At 50.0% G+C, this 20,129-nt stretch overlaps 1 protein-coding gene across 1 annotated transcript in view; it reads right to left on the reverse strand.

Annotated features, from left to right (window-relative positions):
* Nucleotides 1-20,129, reverse strand: part of LOC119402234 (uncharacterized) — a 94,913-nt gene that overhangs the window by 59,415 nt on the left and 15,369 nt on the right. Inside the window, exon 2 of the mRNA XM_037669368.1 lies at nt 13,797-13,951. Within this exon, the coding sequence (XP_037525296.1) occupies nt 13,797-13,951 (155 nt within the window). The remainder of the gene's footprint in view (nt 1-13,796; nt 13,952-20,129) is intronic.

The following is a 20,129-nucleotide window of genomic DNA, read 5'->3' on the forward strand; positions in this document are numbered from 1 at the left end:
CCCTGAGTGACTCGCACGGTCGCAAAAGGTACCAGCAACCCTTTCCTAGTGCAGACGCGGGCAGATGGCGAAAGGAGTGCAGTGGTGTCGGAGAGACCGGCGCAGTAGACCGACACAGCCGTTGACGAGTTTGGAGGCACTTTCGTATCGTCTTGGACGAGGATCTTGGTCATTGCCGATGGACTGTCTGTCGGCGTCAAATGTGAGAACGGTGAGAGTTCGATTTCGGCTGGTGCGCAACGAATTACGGCGTCGTGGCGGGACAGGAAATCCCATCCCAAGATGACGTCGTGAGAGCATGCCGCAATTATGATGAACTCGACGTCGTACAGAACGTCCTGAATGACGACGCGAGCAGTGCATACTGCTGTGGGATGAATACTCTGGGAGCTCGCGGTACGAAGGGACATCCCAGAAAGTGGCGTCATCACTTTTCGAAGTAAGCGGCAAAGTTTTGCGTCCATAACGGATACAGCGGCTCCAGTATCGATAAGGGCCGATGCACGAACACCGTCCACAAGCACGTCGATTACATTCGATGGACTTCGCTGAGGGCTTTCACAGTTCGATAGCGTCGCAGCCCTTGCCTCCTGGACTGCGACGACTAGTTTTCCTGCTCTCGTGCGACCGAACGAGGCCGCATGGGTGACAGTGACCGACGTCGGGGAGACGGAGAGCGGCGAGTAGCTGGAGGTGGGCGTGACGTCGGCGACATAGGTGGAGGTGGGTCGTAGAATGCACGGCTTGACTGGCTGGTGACAGGTGACGCGACTCGAGGCGGCTGCACGCGTTGACAATAACGTGCCACGTGACCGGCGTATCCGCAAGCAAAGCAGATGGGCCGGTTGTCGGGGGTGCGCCATCGGTTCGCCGGGGTAGGTCCCGCCCATGTCGCAGTAGGTGATTGACGAGTCGGCTGCTGAAATGACTGCATAGTGGGCTGCAGTCGGGGCCGAGGGATGGCGTCAGCATATGTAGCCGGCACACCCGCCTCAAAGAACGGAGGTCTAGCGGCGGCTTCGGCGTAACTCATTGGGGCAGCCGCAGGAATTACTTGGGGCGTCCTGGCGACAACTTGAGCGTAACTCTGAGGCGCAGGAGCCGGAGGTTGCGGGTGGTACTCAGGCATGACCTCCGCAATTTCCTGCTCAATCGCTCGGCGGAGAGGAGGAAGAAGGGTGGTCGACGACTGTTGAACGTGCGGCGGGTGGGCAAAGGCGAGGAGGGAGATCTGGCGTGCAATTTCCTCGCGCACGAATGACTTGACTTCTGCCAGCAACGCGGCCTGGTCAGATATTGCCGCCAAGCCAGCAAGCTCTGCGTCGCGTGATGGGGAGCGACGGGTCATCGAACGTTGCCGGCGGAGCTCCTCGTAGCTCTGGCACAGTGTTATGACCTCGGCCACGGTGGAAGGGTTTTTAGCGAGCAACATGGTGAAGGCATCGTCATCAATGCCCTTCATAATGTTCCGGATCTTGTCAGACTCGGACATGGTGCCGTTGGCTTTCTTACACAAGTCCAGGACGTCTTCGATATAACTGGTGAAAGATTCACCGGCCTGCTGAGATCGCTCACGTAAGCGCTGTTCGGCTTGCAGCTTACGAACTGCTGGGCGGCCAAAAACGCTGATGACGGCGGTCTTGAAATCGGCCCAAGTCGCAAAATCGGACGCGTGGTTGTTGTACCACAAGCTTGCTACGCCCGCGAGGTAGAACACCAAGTTGCTTAACTTGCCTTCTTCGTCCCATTTGTTGGGGATGCTGACGCGCTCGTAAATTGCGAGCCAGTCCTCCACGTCGGTGCTATCGGCGCCAGTGAAGATAGGTGGGTCGCGTATACGGGGGACACCGGGACATGTGCTCGTTGCGAGAGGAGGCGTTTGCTGGGCGGCGTCTTGAGGCATGGTAGATGGCAAGGTACGGGATCGGAGCTCCAGGGGCATTGAATGGGAGCAGAGCACTCTCCACCAAATTGTTAAGGTGTTTAATAGACAGTACTCAACGACAATGAGTGATGGCGACAGTCACGGCAAGGCACGAACTCCCTGCGCGAGCGGCGTTCTTTCTTCAAGCAGCCAAAGAGGATGACCCACTAGAAGGCGCTGGAGAGGGTAATCCATTACCATGTCCCAAGGCTTCTCTACAGGAGAAGTTCGTGCTCACTGCCTGCGAGACTCACTTTATGATGTTGTCCTGGGAAACATCAAGGGAGCCGTGCCATTGGACACCTCGAGAGTGATGGCAACCCAGACTACCAATCCCAGTAGCAGCGCAGACATCGAGGAAAAGACGCCTAAAACCCCTACAAATCGTCGTAGTAGGCGACATGACCAGGTCACCGTAAATCGCGTCGCGAACCGACTACGTGCACCTAGGCCCGAACCTAGTGACAGCAGTCTATCTGCAGCTAACAGCGATAACCAGACGGCATGCGCGAAGAGATGGCAAGCAACGGCACCTGCATCTGGATCGTCCCAGCTATCGACCTCGCCGTGGCCGAATGCGCGACCGGATTCGACACGTTACCGCGGCACACCTACCCCACAAGATGAGACATGGTTGCCTCTGGACACGACGCCCAGGGTACCACAACGTCGTCGACCCAGGCAACACTCCTACTTCGAGGAACGCAATACCGGCCGCCTCAGTCAATCTCGTCCGGGGTATCTTACGCTCTGCAGCGATGGCACGGACAGCCTCAGTGCACAGATGGATCAGTCGCCATCATCGCCTCAGCCGCCGCTACAAGTGCCACGTTCCCAGAGTCACTTTCAACGTCGCAAGACTAAGACATACAAGCGACGTGACAATACTTACTGACAACGACTACCGGTGACGACGACTACCGCGAGCATGGTGTGGTGTCGTCGCTGCGCAAAGAGGACCAGGTGAAGACAGTAAGACAACTAGACATCCACGGTGTGAATCGTGCCTTGTGTGTGCTGTGTGTCGGCGCGTGTTTATTCACCAAAGCCGGCAGTGTGCGCGCGCCTCGTTGTGACGTGTACGCGGTATGCAGGTGGATAAAACCGTATATGCCACTGCCGGCCGTATCAAACGTGCGATTATCGCGTTTTATCATCTGTGTCAGAGTGTGCCGAACAGTGAGTAACAGTGTTTGTGTAACGAGAGAAGACTTTCAATCTTGGCAATATTTGCATATGCTCGGTGATTGCATTGCCATTGGTGTGTTCCGTTGTTCGCGTTCATACTAACGTTATCCACGGAACAACGTACTGAAAGTGGGGGGAAGTGTAGTAAGAGACTGAAAGAGACTATAAGCCACAAGAGAGTACGCCGAACCAAAGACGATGACAACGGTGTGCGCGAGCGAGACGCTCGCGAAGCTCGAGAGCTGCAGAACGTCGCCGGGCTAGAAGAACGCGGCCAGGCAGCCAGAGCGCCGTTCGTTCGGCCCGAGCGACAAAAGGGACCGAGCTGGTGCGACCAGACCAGCCGGGACGAGCTTGGTGTGTCCCGGGAACGAGCAAGCGTTACGGGCCTGGCCTAGCAGCTGTTCCTGTGGTGAACGAGCGTGCGGGCCAGGAGCCGAGATCGTGGCCTCGGTGCCACGTCCAGGCGGTTCCAGCACAACCTGAGCTGACCCCGTTCCGGAGGCGAGACCGTGGCCTCGGTGCCACGTCCAAGCGGTTCCGGCGCAACCCGAGCTGACTCCGTTCTGGAGCCGAGATCGTGGCCGTGGTGCCACGTCCGAGTTCGCCGTCGTCAGCGTGGGCCTGTGAGTACCGCGACGAGCAGGTCGTCGTATGTTCGTGCACCTTCGCACCACGCACCCGTCCGCTTCGTGCTGGCATCGTCGCTTCCTGACTGCGGTATGTGAGTGACGTTCGACGGGCCTATACGGCAGGACGCGCCGATCCTCTCGCGTGTGGTTAAAACTCTAAAAGTTAGGACTTAGGGATATCTGTATTGATCAGTGAGACAAAGCGTGTGTAATTGTGTGTGTCAAGTCAATAAATGTGTTTCTTGTTCGTGCCTTGGTTTTCCTGCATCTGAAGGCCCAAGAACCACCACAGCTACACTCTGTCCTCCTCTCCCTCTCTCCTTCTCAATGTCACTTCACTTGACCTGCCTTTGCTATACTATATTACACATGGGTATGTCACACTATACATGGCTATGATATACCCTCTCCCCTCATTTCCCCCCTCCTCAGCTTCTCATCACTCCTCTTCACCCTCACTTCCCTTTTCCTCCCTCTTGCTATACTATACCATACATGGCTGTGCTATGCATGGTTTTGCCTCCGTTACGCCATACATTGCGATGTTTTACCCTCTCCGTCTTCCTTTCCCTCACATTACTCCTTCTCACACTCACTACCCTTGCTTTACTATACTATACATGGCTATGATATTGCCTGGGTCACAAGCGACGTCATAATACATAGGATGCGGACAGCCCGGGCCCCAAAGTGCTCCGCACTTATTAAATGAAGCCAGCAGCTGCCGAGTAGCACATCCCATTTCTGTTCTGCAGTTGCTATGAAGGCCACGTATAGATAAGGCTGCCGAAGAGTAATGTGTCTAGAGGGAAAAACAAATGTGACTTCAACGGCCATACCAACGTTGCCATCGAGCGGCGATCACCCATGAAGTTCGTGCACTCAACATCCATCATTCTGGCGTCGTCGTCTATGTGACGCGGTAGACTCTGCGCAGTGATTTGAGCGTTGATGCGCACGGTCACAACTTCGTCTTTGATACCAAACATCATAGGCTGGCAAAAAAATTGGAGCTCACTCAGACTTACTCAAGAAATATATTTCGCTCTGCGGGCTCACTGGGACTCAGACTCACTGATATTTTCCTCCACCGGACTCACTCGGACTCAGACTCACAAAAATTTTTCGCGACCGGACTCACTCGAACTGAAACTCACCAACATATTACATAGCCGGACTCACTCAGACTCACGGCTACCGTGAGTCTCAGTGTGCCTGAATGAGTCGACTTTTGATCTTGTGACTTCCATTACGAGTTATCAGTGGTCTCACTCTAGTAATGACATTTTACAGCGAAACCTGTTATGAGATCATTTCACCGGCCGTTTTACAGCGAAAGCTGTTATGAGATCATTTCAACGGCCATTTTTGGCGCCGTAGTTGTCCGCCGCCGCCGCCGCCGCCGGTGTCCGTAACCGCTATCGCACGAAATAAGGGAAAAAAAGATAATAGGAAAAATTTCCAGGATGGAATGAGGTTCGACCCTGGGCCCTCTGCGTGGGAGCCCAGTGTCCTACCTCTGAGCCATGCCGGTGCTTGAAATTGCGTTGCAAAAGGACCCTATACAGGTTTCATGTCGCGAAGGAACCACATTAACATATGTAATGTAGCGTGGTAGAACAGTAAAATAAGAATCAGGCGTCACAAAAACGCGAATTGCGAAACAAGTGGGTTGTTGAATGCTTCCAACCCATTACAAAGGCCTCTGCGATAATTCATCGTCATCAGCCACAGCATCAACAAGAAGAAGAAGAAGAGGAAGAGCAGAGGAAGGCAGGGAGGTTAACCAGAAGTTTGCATCCGGTATGCTACCCTGCACTGGGGTTGGGGAATAGGGGGTTGAAAGCGAGAGAGAGAAAATAAATAATAAGAAAGAAAACAAAAAAAAAAAACAATCACATCCACACACACACAAGAGCGTTCCGCTCAGAGGCGAGTGCACATAATGCCTTACGGGTGTTTAGCGAGTACCACGGTTCTCCGCAGAATGACGAAAAATTGCATACTGGCTGCTTCCCTAATTCACAAAAACATGGCTGATCCCTCCGTCATAGGAATCGGTATAACACGAAAGCTAAACGTGTCTTCACGGAAGTAGTGCTTATTGTGTAGTGATGTATGAGAGCTTGTATAATGTCTATTCGTGTTTGGCAGCTATAGCACCGTTTGACGTGGATGCACCCATGTTGACAGCATGTCTCTATCGCGACGACTAACGCGCATGATCATTATTAAACCGTTCTGGTAGCTGACAATGTGATATTTGGACACAGCGAATCGTGAATCCCGCGTAAGGATGATATCAACAAGCTCATAATCAACACTGGTACCCGGTATGCGCTTCTTCAAAGCGTCGTCAATTAAGGAGAGAAACGGCACGGTGTGCGCTTTCTAGTAATGGGTAGCCGACGCCTGTGCTAATGCATACATAACACACACTGCGCTTCAGCAACACGGGAGGTAGAGGTTCGTAGCCCGAGCCGCAAACGCGTGCGTCCCGCTGGCCTCTGTCTCGCAGGCGCGGCTCTCGCTCCACCAAGGCACGACATTCGCCCGTCGAAATCGCGTCCTTTCTGCAACGCATATTGCAGCAGTTTTGTTAGTCGGTGCTCTCGCAATTGAAGCAGTCGGCCGCGGAGAAATCCCGTTGGTGCACGTGGAAGCTGCACTACTCCGATGAGCCGACGCACGCTAACACGAAGCCAAAGGCAAAGAACGTAGCTGCGTCAAGCGTGCCTCGGCGACGCCAGCGCGGCCAGTCTACCTCTCTGGTATCGAGACGCTTTAACCATTACCTCCGACATCACGTGCAATCTCGGAGGAAGCGCTAGTAAGTGTCGATCGTGAAGCATTACTTCTTTTCACACCTCACAGGCGGCGGCACCGCCCCGCTCCGCCCGCTGCGAAAGAGAATGTGTGAAAGATATAAGGCGCGTTCGCGCCGTGTCTAGCATCTCCCGAGTTAGCTTACTCGGTAGCGCGTCGGGCGCTTGCCGTCGCGGCCGCAACGTCGTGGGTTCGATTCTCAGCGGGGTATATTTTTCTTGGTTTTTTCTTTCTCACCCGTTGGCGTCCATTTTATCAACGTCATATCCGTGACGGATGTACTTGGTGGACCCCGGCATAAAACACTTTCGTGTTAAAAATTATGATGATTTATAGCGTAGAGGGTTCCTCGCAAGTGCACTTCTGTTGGTTGCCAAGGAAGCCCATAAGGCTCCCATGACCCATTTCCTAAGGGTCTCAATAAAGTTCATTCTCTCTCTCTCTCTCGCTCTCCGTTTGCCGGTTAACGTATGTTATAAAGCGTGATGGGACAGTTAAATACCGACCGGCCGTCACACAATATGAATTGAGTAACGAGTGGGTCGTTTAAAGCTTCCAACCCATTAGAATTGGCCCGGCCATAATTCTTCATCGTCATCAACCGTCGCATCAACAAAATGCACATAATGCCTTACAGATGGTACCTCGTTTCTCCGCAGAATAACGAATAATGTCGTGGTGGGTGCTTCCCAACTTCCCAAAAATTATGATTTGTGCCGTAGTGGGTACGTTGCTAATGTACTTGTATTAGTAACCACAAGAGAGTTTATAACAGGCTCTAGAAATGCCGCTCTTCCAGCTTTCGCTGTAACTGTGCTGCGCTTTCCGCGCAGGCCTGGCGTTTTTTTTGGCGCCGTAGTTGTCCGCCGCCGCCGCCGGTGTCCGTAACCAGTATCGCTCGAAATAAGAAAAAAATTCTGGGATGGAACGAGGTTCGAACCTGGGCCCTCTGCGTGGGAGCCCAGTATTCAACCTCTGAGCCATGCCGGTGCTTGAAACTGCTTTGCAAAAAGGTCCTATACAGGCTTCATGCCGGGAAGGAATCAGATTAGCATATGCAGTATAGCGTGGTAGAAGAGTAAAATAAGCACCAAGCGTCGCACAACGCGAATTCTGTAACCAGGCGTCACACAATGCGAATTGCGCAAAGAGTAGGTTGTTGAATGCTTCCAACCCATTACAAAGGGATCTGCCATAATTCTTCATCGTCATCAGGCACAACATCAACAAAGTGAGCATGATGCCTTACATGCGTTTAGCAGGTACCACGGCTCTCCGTAGAATGACGAAACATGGCACAGTGCCTGCTGGCCTACTTCTCAAAAATTACCATGATTTATAGCGTAGTGGGTTCCTCGCAAGTGCACTTGTATTGGTTGCCAAGGAAGCCCATAAGCGCATGACCCATTTCCTCGGGGTCTCAGTAAAATTACAATGATTTAGAGCGTAGTGGATTCCTCGCAAGTGCATTTGTATTGATTGCCAAGGAAGCCAATAAGCGCATGATCCATTTCCTCGGGGTCTCCTTAAAATTACAATGATTTATAGCGTAGTGGGTTCCTCGCAAGTGCACTTGTATTGGTTGCCAAGGAAGCCCATAAGTGCATGATCAATTTCCTCGGGGTCTCAGTAATGTTCTTCGCCCCCCCCCCCCCCCCTCCGTCTCTCTCCCACGTCAACGTGTGCTATACAGCATGACGGGAGAGGGAAATAGCGACCGGGCGCTACCCAATGCAAATTACATAACTGGTGGGCCGTTTAAAGCTTCCAACCCATTACAAAGGGCTGAGCCATAATGCTTCATCGTCATCAGTCGTCGCGTCAACGAAGTGCAGATAATGCTTGCAGAGGTGTAGCTGGTGCCTCGCTTCTCCGCAGAATGAAGAATAATGGCTTAGTAGGTGCTTCCCAACTTCACAGAAATTGTGATGTGTACTTGTATTGTAGCCCCAAGAGAGGTTACAACGGGCTCTAGAAACGCCGCTCTTCCAGCTTTCGCTGTGACTGTGCTGAGGTGTCAGCGCAGGCCTGGCGTTTGTTTATGGAATACGCGACTCACATGATATATATTTATAAAGAACGCTCCATGAAAGAGTTTGCGGGGGAGGTCATGGCACCCCTCCCGTTGTCTCACGCCTCTTGTCAATAAATATGAGGCGCCGCATGAACGCTAGTGCGTTGAGATATATGTGAATAGACTTGAGCATAAACGTAAGCCGATATAAGGCTGATAGTAATGCTGTAGAGGAGTAGATAGGACCACAGGTCTGCAATAAAAAGTGGAACTCACTCACACTCACTCAAGAAATATATTTTGCACTTAGAACTCACTCGGACTCGTCAATATTTTCCTCAACCGGATTCACTCAGACTCAGATTCACTAATATTTCCTTCAACCGGACTCACTCGGACTCAAACTCACGAAAATATTACTCAACAGGACTCACTTACACTCAGACTCACGGTTCGATATGACTCTGAGCGAGTCGACTCATTAGTGAGTTTGCCGACGTATGCCAAACATACAGAGGTGGCACGGCGGAGGCCAACTTCGTCTTCGATACCAAACATACACAGAAGTAACACGGCGGAAGCCAACTGGCCTGCGCCGTGGCACCTTAGAGGCAGGCGAGTGAAATCAGTTGCAAATTGCTGACAGTCACCTTGCGCACTACAGACAATATTTTGTTTTCTAATTATTTAATTAGTTAACTATGATTATTTAACTAATTTGCTAAATATTGACTTTAGGCAAGAAGTGTGACTTGCAAAGTTCGAGAGCGTCTTCAGAAACCCCCATTGCATTATTCGCGATAAAGTCTCACGTATACCATTTTTTCCAAGCTGCAAAGAGAGCCAGCGAAATACAAAAAGAACAACGTTACTAAGTAAGGTCGTTTGCGCGGCAGCGAACGTGCTGCTCTCAGCCGTGGTTTGAGCGAACGAATTCAGCTGCGGCCTCGACTCGCTGGCTCCGTTGCAGCGGTAGGCCGATAAGTTAACGGTGGTATCTTGGCTCGCGTCAGCCAGTTGGCGCGCGTGACGGTGCAAATTGTAGGGGGCAACTCCGCGTTCCTGTGGGTAGCACGCTTCCAGAAAATGTGGCCAGCGCACGCCGCCGTAGCAGATGACGCGGTGCAACTCTACTTCTTTCGAGCGTCTGCGCATGCGCGAGCTGCTGCCGCCGCCCGACTCCAGTGCTCGCCGCAGTGCGATGCCGTCCACTCCAACGTTACTAGAACTCAGTTTCAAAGCTCCGTATCTCCGCCAGCGGAGGAGGGTGGTCCGAACGGCGGTCGCGAGAACTAGCGGCGCTGCAGTTCCGTCTTGCGTAGTCTTGCGCCACTATCGGCGCGTCGTCTGCTGCCACGGCATAACGCTACGGTGCGCCGCGCAGTTGCTCGCAGCAACTGCGCGGCAACTTTCTTATTGTACTACTTGGGTGGATGCTTAGGTGGATATGCATAAGGTCGTCTGTATGCATTGGCCCGCGTGCGTTGTTCATTGATTGGCTAAGAATCGATGTTCGGTCTATATTGCCACGACCACTTCTTGTTTTATTTTGATGTATTCCGGTTTGACCACTGATCTGTGGGTTTGACCAGCAAGGACGGTTATCAACGCTCGACGCTGTCCGCGAAGCAGTGTTCGAGAAGCTTCGCGATTGTAGTAGATCGTTCTGGTAAGATTGCGCGCTGCACGCGAATGTTCCAGCTTTGTCGAGAGATAACGCCGCCACCAGCGATATCGCTGGAAAGTTCGATAGCGCCTGTATAAAAGCCGACGCGCTTGACTGCTTGTCAGTTTATCGACGGTCGACGCTCTATTCGCCGCTATCAGTGTATTGCTGTAGTTAACTTTCAGTTTCCCGGCCACAAGTTCGGCCAAATAAAGTTTCATCTCGGACCTGCTGACTGCTGCCTTCGTCGACGTCACGACCCTTTGACAATATTTGAGCTGTCTACATTGCGCTTAACTTCCAAGCATATGTGTTTCTAAGCGAATGAGGGTTTTCAGAGTAATTTTTATAACTACTACCACAATTTTAGCCACTGCCGTCTTATCTAGACCAAGAACAACCCAACACATTTCTAAAAGCCTTTATAGTGCACAAAGAAGCGTACTTACTCGAGATACAAAAACGTTCTAGAAAAACAGTACTCATGTTTCTACAATTTATTGAAAAATCTTTCTCGAAAAACATCACCAATGCTTTGCAATGTTTACGAGACACGTTTTCGCGACGGTTAAAGGGATACTGACCCAAAATCGGAAAATTTTACGAGAACTCGCTAAATGAAATCTCAGTGTGCGATTACATCGAATAGATGTCTTCTCTGAGCAATTTTTTCAGCGGATAGTTTATTTTCGGTGTCTCATCTTTCTACGTCGCATCCTTCTACGGCGCCTTAAACAATTCGAACAGATCGGCCGTGGTGTGAGCACCGAGCTGTTATTCGCGCGTACTCTGTCGCTAGAAGAGTCGTCAGTATTCAACTTCAGTTTTTCAATTTCACCGAGCAGATGTTCCATGCCCGCAGCACTTTACACTGTACGACAGCCGTTTGCGTTTCGTGCTGTAGCCGTTCACTACGCAGTTAAACTGCTCGTCAACTATAATTATCTTTTGCACAAGTAAGTCTCCCTTCCCGAAGCAAAGTGTGGGATTGGGCTAGTTGGTATTCCATTATTAAACTGCTCAGCGCAAAAAATTTGACACGGTACACATAGAAAAGACGAGGACCAGCGCTGGTCCTCGTCTTTTCTATACCGTGTCAAATTTTTGCGCTGAGCAGCCCGTTCCCGAGCCGGCGAGTGTAAAATATTCCGCACATCTTGTTCAATACCTCGTCGTAAAATATCTCGAAAATCCACTGCTTTGAAGGCATAGCGACAGCTGACAACTGATCGAATGTCAGTGTGATGCAACTCTCATTCTCGGTAGCGTATATATGCAATCGCCTGCCTTTCGTTTTGCTGTTCTATTTCTGGCGGCTCCTCCAAATTGGGCACTGGGCTTTCGCGGGACGCCGTGCGTTTTGGGGGGGGGGGGGGGGATTTGCGCCTAAACCCCGAACATTTTGGCTTTGAAATGTGGGGTGCAAATGCTGGGAACAAGCGCGGCACGGCACCTGGCGCGAGTTCCCACTTTCCACGTGGGATCGAAACTTCTTGTCCGGCAACGACACGACGATAGTGCTTTACCATGTCATCACTCTCAAAATGAACGTCACAGACCTTGCATTTCGCAGTAAGCTTTCTATCTTTGCGATGCAAAGCTTGAATGGCGTAGGGCCGTTTGCAGGTCCGAAGAAGTGTCGTGAAGCGGAGTCGTCGTTGCGGTAGCCGCTCTTGCAGCCCGGCGCAAAGCAAGTCGGCATACCGCACTGTGAATCTGTTCGCCCTCGTTACGCTTCGTACATCACTTCGTACAAGACGCTAAGCCTGGTCAAGAACAGTCGCAAAAATGACGAGCTAACAGAGCGCAGACGACGCTGTAACCCATGTGCGCTCGTACATCGGCGGCGCCGATCACAACAAGCGCCAGCCGCGGGAGCTAGACGTGACTGTAGCGCCACTAGTTCTCACGACCGCCACGCGGACCGCCTCTCCGGCGGAGCTTTTAAACTGAGTTTGTTCTAGTAACGTTGGTCCACTCCGAGTTTTCCCCTAAGTGTGAAACAGCCTGTACACGTATAGAATACCCCATAAAGTGCACGAGGAAAGGGGCCGCCAACGAAGCTCAGTTTGCAGATCACCAGACGCATCACCAGGCCATCACCAGACGCCGGTCCCCATCGAAAACGAGTTGTCTTTCCTCCACTATAGTTCATTTCCCTTTGTGTCCTAACAACCACATTTCAGTCAGCCACGCCTGGTTATCTGTTTCATTCATTTCGCTACGCCGAAGAAAGCAACGAGAACGGCCCCCTCGATCAATTTCCCTTTTTCCGTTCAGTTATCATAATGAAGGCCAGGAGAAAGTGGCAACCAGGCAACGTATAGGAGAAACTGTTTATCACTTGAGAAGATAACCTAAACGAAAATCGGCGAAAAGAAAATTGCCCACAATTGGCAAACGATCCCGCGTCTTCCGTTTATCGCCCACCTGCGGCATGCTGCTCTTTCGCCCACTTTTATTCTTCACCATTTCTTTATTGAAATAACGAATGGTTAAGTCGATCCCCCATGCGTCATCGTGATTATCACGGGCTGCAAGCCTAATTATGAGATTAACAAGAATTTAAAAAACGGGCTCCTTAGTCAGCATATATATACATATCGGGGTTCTCCCCACGGTGGGCGGCGGTGGAAATCCCGCACACCGCTTCGCTTCATCGCCCATCGCTCTCGTTCATCGCACACCGCGTTCTACAGACCGCATACCACTCAGACTGCTCTCTTTAAGATGTTAGGCGTTCTGCATTAACATATTTTGGTGTTCTACCAGAGAGTCACGTCAATGCTTCAAACAACTTTGGAAAATGACCCTGTGCAGCCATCATGTCGAGTAAGGAGTCACCGTAGCAGTCGTAATGATGCAAGGCACAAGTGTAGGCGTCACTACATGTGATTTGCGTAACGAGTGGGTGGCTCAAAGCTGCCAAATTATTTCAAAAAGCTCAGTCACAATTCATCATCATCAGCAGCACAGAATCAACAAATCGTGCAGCTACGTCGCTGCACGTATTGCCTCACGAACTTCCCCAAAATTGTGAGTTATGGTGTAGTGGCCACTTGGCAGCTGTACTAGGCGCTCTAAGATGAGACGCCCTAGGAGAGCTTACAACGCTAAATGTCAAGCGCACAGACGTTCCATTCCTGACGGCACGGTTGAGGTGCCCATCATGAAGCGAAGCACGGTAAGCGAATGAGAAGGCTTTGCGAAAGTGTCCCGGAACGCTACCGCGTTCTACTCTTAACTTCCAACGCAAATGCAAAGCTTAAACATCTTACAAGCCTCTTGCGGGCCGCCGCGACGGCCCAGTGGTTACGGTGCCCGGAAGCTGGCCCCAAATACACCGGTTCGATCAAGGCCGGGGCGGTCACATTTTGACAGAGGCGGGATGCTAGAGACACGAGCACTCAGCGATTTCAGTTAAAGAACCTCATGGGATCGAAATTATCCGTAGCACTCCACTGCCACGTATCTCATAGCCTGAGTCGCTTTGAGACAGACAACAAAGCTTTTTGCTCTAAATTCTCAAACAAAAGTATACCTTACCTGTTTCCTCCAAATCCGAACTTGATTTGCTCCTTAACTTTGTGCTGGCTGTCGTTCTTTTCAGTGGTCGTAGTCGTAATACAGGAAACCCCTTCCACAAACGGTATTCCGCCCGAGTAGTTCTTCAAGGCAAACGTGACGTTTATTTCCAAAAGCTGCAATAAGAAAACGCATTTTTACCTGTTAACGCACGCAACATTCATTGGCGTAAAATGCACTAAAATATTTATTTTCGTATCAAGAACGCGGTTGCCTAGAACATCAAAACAGGCTTAACACTTCACCAACTCACACTCTGCACAGCCATTCAGAGTTGAATATATCAGTGAAAATCCATTCTTCCCCGACTGAAAGAAAAAACGGGTGGCAAATATGTTCCCGCATGCACTGACGTCAGCTCATTATGAACACGAAAACAATAAAAAAATTATGGGCAGTTTACACTAAGTCGCGCAGAGCTTGGCACTGCGAAGCACTGGCCCGTCGGCGCTCGCACTCCCCGTCGATACGTCTAGCTGCAGGACGCGCGGCTTCCGCCTCGGGAGTACGCAGCAAGGCTATGCACTATAGAGCGGAGGTTGCGCGCGATGTCTCCGTCGATGGGCCCGGCTTAGTTACTGCGCATGCGCGGCTTACTAGGTGTTGCGGTACCTGGTCGCTAGACGACGCGTTGCTTGCTTCCTCTTTCTTTCTTTTTTTCTCTCTCTCTTTTGTTCACCTTCTCTCTGCCTCTCTTTTTTCTTTCCGCATTTAAGTCTACTTCTTATTATTTCTGTGCTAGGCTTTACTCTCTCCCCTCCTCCTTTCCCTCCTCCCAACCATCACACCTCGCCTACTCACGCTCACTTCCCTTTCCCATTCCCTTGCTACACTATACTATACAAGGCTATGCAATGTTCTGGTAGCGTGCCTGGATAGCCGTTTGCTTAGAACGCTCTCCTTCGGATCGAGGGTATGTGGGTTCGAATCCCGCCCCGTAAAGACTTTTTTTTGGCAATTTTCCTCTTTTTGTATTTCTTTCCGTCTAGCTGTTCGTTTCTATTTCTTTCTTTGTCTCTCTCAACTCGTTCTCAGGGTTATTACAAGCCACGTCGTAGCGATGAGTAGTGTGGGATCTGCCCAAATTCTGTGGTACATGCCAGTTAATGATAATAACTTTCGGGCACGGTAACACACACTACGTCGAGCTACAACAGCTTCGACGTTAAAAGTTGATGGCCAGTGCTTTGGCGCAATTCATCCGTTCCATGCGATATGAAACACAGCTACTTCCTTGTCTGAAAAATTACAGGCCCTGGAAATTGCTCTCATTACAATGGATGCAAAACGTTCATTTTATCAGCAAGAAACGTTGATGAATATTTTGGTACCCATATTTAAGCAATGTCGTGTTCATTCTCTAGTACAGATTAGTTTGAAAGTGGAGGCATTGATACAAACTTGAATAGTCTAGACCAAAAAGTACCAGATATACTAATTATTAACTCCCCCGCAGTGCGAGATCCACAGTCCTCCCAATCAATGCTAAGTCCGAATTACCGCCCCTTTATACAACAGAGCACCTGTTCTGGCTTATATATCACCTACCCTTACGTGAGCGAACGCCTTTTCGTGAGTTTCGTATTTCCTATGTAAATAGCCGCTCATCTGCAGTCTGAACGCAGTTAACTAGCATGAAAATGCCTGACAAATAATCTTGTCGTAAATATCCGTAGCGCCATAAAAAGAAGGAATAAAAGAAACCCAGCAGATCTCATACATTGTGGGAATCGATTTCAGGCGAAGCAGTCAACGAGGAGTTGCCAATGCCGCATTTCGTGAATTTGAGGCAACTCTTACGATGTGAACTGACGTATTTGTGCAAACCATGCAGTTCTACCGCGTCGTTCCTGGATGCGTGGTTGCTGGCTTAGAGTCGCTGTAGCACGTTTGTCCGCGTTAGTATGCTACAATACAATCACCAACTCTGACAAGCTATATGTGATCTTTGTGTTTAACCCACAGAAGGTGTATTATAAGATTAGCCACCGTGGTGGCTTGGCACTTATGGTGGCACGCTACTAAGCTCGAGGGCGTGCTTTCGTTTCCCGGACACGGCCTTTGCAATTCGATGAGGTCGAAATGAACACTTGTGTACTTAAATTTAGGTGCATGTTAAAAAACATCAGCTGGACGAAATTAATCCGGAGTCCCCCACTCCACTCTGACTAGCAATCGAATCGTGCTTTTGGCACCTAAAACCCCAGCAAAAATTATTATTGTCTCATAAGTCCTGCAATGTCCATTTTCGTTGTTCATGGGTTTCGCCTGTGGCGCATACCCGCATATTATGGATCTTTGCATGCGCGTATGCGGCACACGTGACTGGAGGAGAGGGCTTCATGACTTACGCGACAGGCATGTCGTGCTATTGATGTCCTGACCTGTCAATCACGTTCCTCATACGCCCATGTCCCTTTATGCCAATTTTAGTGTAAGCCATGTTAAGGAGACGACCAGAGAGCGCCCTGGCGTATGGGGATAGATAGATAGATAGATAGATAGATAGATAGATAGATAGATAGATAGATAGATAGATAGATAGATAGATAGATAGATAGATAGATAGATAGATAGATAGATAGATAGATAGATAGATAGATCACCACAGCGTTTTGTTCTCTTAAAGAAGTACTGGCACCATTTTTTGAAGGTGAGTTTACTCTGCCACATAAATCTCCTGTAAACACGCAACCGCTCTGAGCAAGTGTGAAGCTCAGCAAATGCTGATAGGATATTTTATTTTGATATTGAAATCACTTTTCTCATGGCGCACCTATCGACATCGACACCAGCTTAAGGTCAGGCTACAGTACTCATTTTGGTGACGTCACGCAGCAGTGTGGCTAGTTTTGATGATGTCAGATACCAAAACTTCTAATATGCCCGTTTGTGCGTCACCAACGGAGCTCTGGTGCTGATGTGCCATGGAAACGTCAGAATATCTTGCGTGAACACGTGATAAGAAGATCCTACCATGTTGTGACGTCAGGGTACAGTGGGAACCAATATTTGCTTTTGAAAACACACTGTAATTACTTTTTCAGGGTGCACTGACGCTTAGCACTGCATTTCCAAGGCTCTTCAGGGCTTGGCCTTTCATTTGATGCAAAGAAACGACAACTGAAAATTTTCATGTCAGTACCCCTTGAAATAACAAAAAGGGTAGAAAAGCTTGGTCAATAGCGGGAAAAATAACCGCTGCCAAAAACATGCGTGAGCGTTTCCTATTTTTTGGACACTGGATGGCATCTGTAGAGACGTGCGCTACAGCACAGCAAGTTTGTGTCAGCAAGGATTGTAAGCGAAGGGATTCTTCATATGGAGGTCAAGCCTCCATCTCCTATTGCAGCACTCAGTGGCGTAGGCAGAAATTTTTTTCGGGGAGGGGGGGTGGCACGCCCTTGATCCGTTGTGAGGTCCGGGCAGGTAAGTGTGGTCGACTGTCATTTTGTACTCTGTCTGTATACCATGGCAGAAAAAAAATTTCAAGGCGGCGGGAAGGGGCAGGGGCCCGGTGTGCCCCCCTCCCTCCTGGCTACGCCACTGCCAGCACTCAATGTACACGGACGCTTTTACAGGAGCTGCACTTTCTCTGTCGGCTGCTTGCGGAGTACGGAAGTGAAAAAATATTAGGCTCTCCTTAAATCTGTAAAATGGCAGACGAGAAGATTGACGGTACTTTCCATTGTGCAGAATGCTAATATATTGGCACATCCACACTGGTGAACCCGGCCTTAAGAGACGCCCGGAATTAAATTCCGCGGAGGTGAGATCCGCTGGATTAGCTTTTTCCGCACCGGTCACTTGTAGAACATTTTTGGGGGCACCTGCCGTGAGATTTCCTCATCGCGGACCAAGTATAGGGGCTGCAGTGCAGTAACGTGTATACGCTATACTAACAGCGGCAAGTCCAACATGGCACCTAATTTACCCCGGCATTGCTTACAAAAGCTTACGCAGCAGATGCCGCCAGTGGTAGTGTATCCGTTCTTGTATCCTGCCGCGGCGCAGTGGATAGGCAGCGTGGACGACGCGCAATTTTTTCTGGCAAGAGAACACTGTTCGCTGTAGTAACCGTAGCCTTCAATATGAACGAGGCCTAACCCCAAGAGGCTTATGAGTACAGACATGCAGCGGTCTGACATTTAGCACAAGCGAACTCAAACATATAACCCTCTATCAGAGGGGGCTTGGTCGTGGTAAAGATATCCAATGGCAATGTTACATTTTTTCTGCCCGTGTGGAATGACGTGTCACCGAAACACGAAAACACAAGGTGCCAATAATTATAGGAAAGCCTTCCTGCTTATACCTCCTCCCGATATAGAAGTCGCTGCGTACCAAGCGCTTACCTCGCCTTCACCATGCTTGCAGGGTCAACGAATGGATATGCGGACTCTCACCATTTTCAGCCTGTTGCAGCTCAGCCCTTTTTTGTCCCCGAGTTCGACTACCTTACGAATTAACGTCTTTACTGTCGACGATGTTTTCCGCATTTCGCAGTCGACGCACTCTATCCCACGTTTTGTTTTCCTTTCGAGCTTGTCTGCAGTCATCGCTCCACGAGAGGAACCGTTTACTTTCTTAAATGGGCTACCGATTGTTCATGTACAGCCGCGGCCACGTTGTGTATAGCGCGCGAGCAGCCGGCCGTGCTCTGTGGGGCGACACCTTGCGGCAGTTGCGGGCTCTGACGTGGTGTGCCTTGGAGCGTGCGCGGCCTTACAGACATGCAGACCCCGAAGACGCACGCTCCCTCATTGCGCTTTCGGCACCTTGATTCCAAAAAATGATGCGTTGCGCATGATAACACGCGCCTGACACAATCGCAACGTGTTATCGAGGCGCGTGTTATCAGTCGCAACGCGTCTTCTTTTGGAATCAAGGTGCTGAGAGCGCAATGAGGGAGCGTGCATCTTCGGTTAAATAAGCGCACTCTTCAACGTTGCCACTAGTGCAAAGCAGGTCTGCATGTCTATAAGGCCGCGCATGCTCCTAGGCACACCACGTCAGAGCCCGCAACTGCCGCAAGGTGTCGCCCCGCAGAGCGGGGCCGGCTGCTCGCGCGCTATAGACAGACGTGGCCACGGCTGTACATACTGTTTTCAAGTGAAGCTTCTTTTCCCTCACAAGTGTCGTTAGCGTAGTAGGTGTGACCGCGAATAACCCGGGGCCCCCGAGCACAAAGAAATGCGGCCCTCGATGGAGCGCCGCCAACATGTGCATTTGCATGCACCGTTTATTTAGAATAATTCAAGCTCCCTCGATAGTGGGCTTGGCTGCGATCAGCCGTTTCTGCTATGGTAATGTGACCTTTTATCGAGGTCATGACCGTCGTTGTTGCCTGTAGCGACTGAAGAGTCGCGCTGCCAAGCACGTGTATGAAAGTCCCATTCCGGACAAGGAGGAAGCAAGCGATTAGGAGGGAGCATTGGGCATTGCGAAATAAATAAAGTAACAAAGGAGGAAAGAAAATAAAAGAAAGAAAAATAGTACGTCAGGCACACACAAGCCAAGCTTCGCTTGGCCCCATTTTCCCCGCTAGACAAGGGCTCCTGCATTTTTTATGGCACTGCAGGTATGTAGAAAAAAAAAATATGGCAGCGGAGTAATGAAAAAGCATTGAAAATGTCATATCAGTAATAAAAACGAAACAAAGGAGGTGACTCCTCAAAGATGGCGATGTGCTTAGTGGGCGTCACTGGCTTTGTGGCCTGTTCTTATTTCGCTGCAATCAGTGTAAACTGACTAGCCCAGCAATGAACTCTAGTTTGATATCAGTTAAATTAAACATTGTAGCGATTGGAGTTTCTACATTAATATAGGAGCAAGCATCCGGTGTCTAGCTGACTATCTATTAGTCCACCTCTTCAGTAGCAGCTGAAATTCCACAACACGCTTTTGGAAATAATCACTTTATGTGCGACGTTATGTTTGCTTGAGTTTGAGTGTGAGCTCATTTCACCACAATATTCACATTGTTTATCGAATTATGCACGTCAAAGTCATGTACTGTACGCTTTCGGACGTTGTAAAGCAGGCTGTAAAATTGCAGGTTCATAATGTGATAGGTGGGGCGAATTTAGTTGCAGCAAACATTCATAAATAAATTTCCTTAAACGTATTTCTCCTGCAGAGACCGCTTCAGGGGACGTCTGTTGTGCTAAAACTCCTTTTTCCATGTGCTATTTCTCTTCCGCCCGTCTAACAAGGGCGAATCCTCCAAAATTTCCCTGTGAATACTGCTCATGGTTGATCATGGTGGCGGTAGCCGCCACGGTGGTCTAGAGG

Source organism: Rhipicephalus sanguineus, chromosome 8, assembly GCF_013339695.2.
Source record: "Rhipicephalus sanguineus isolate Rsan-2018 chromosome 8, BIME_Rsan_1.4, whole genome shotgun sequence".
Classification (NCBI taxonomy): domain Eukaryota; kingdom Metazoa; phylum Arthropoda; class Arachnida; order Ixodida; family Ixodidae; genus Rhipicephalus; species Rhipicephalus sanguineus.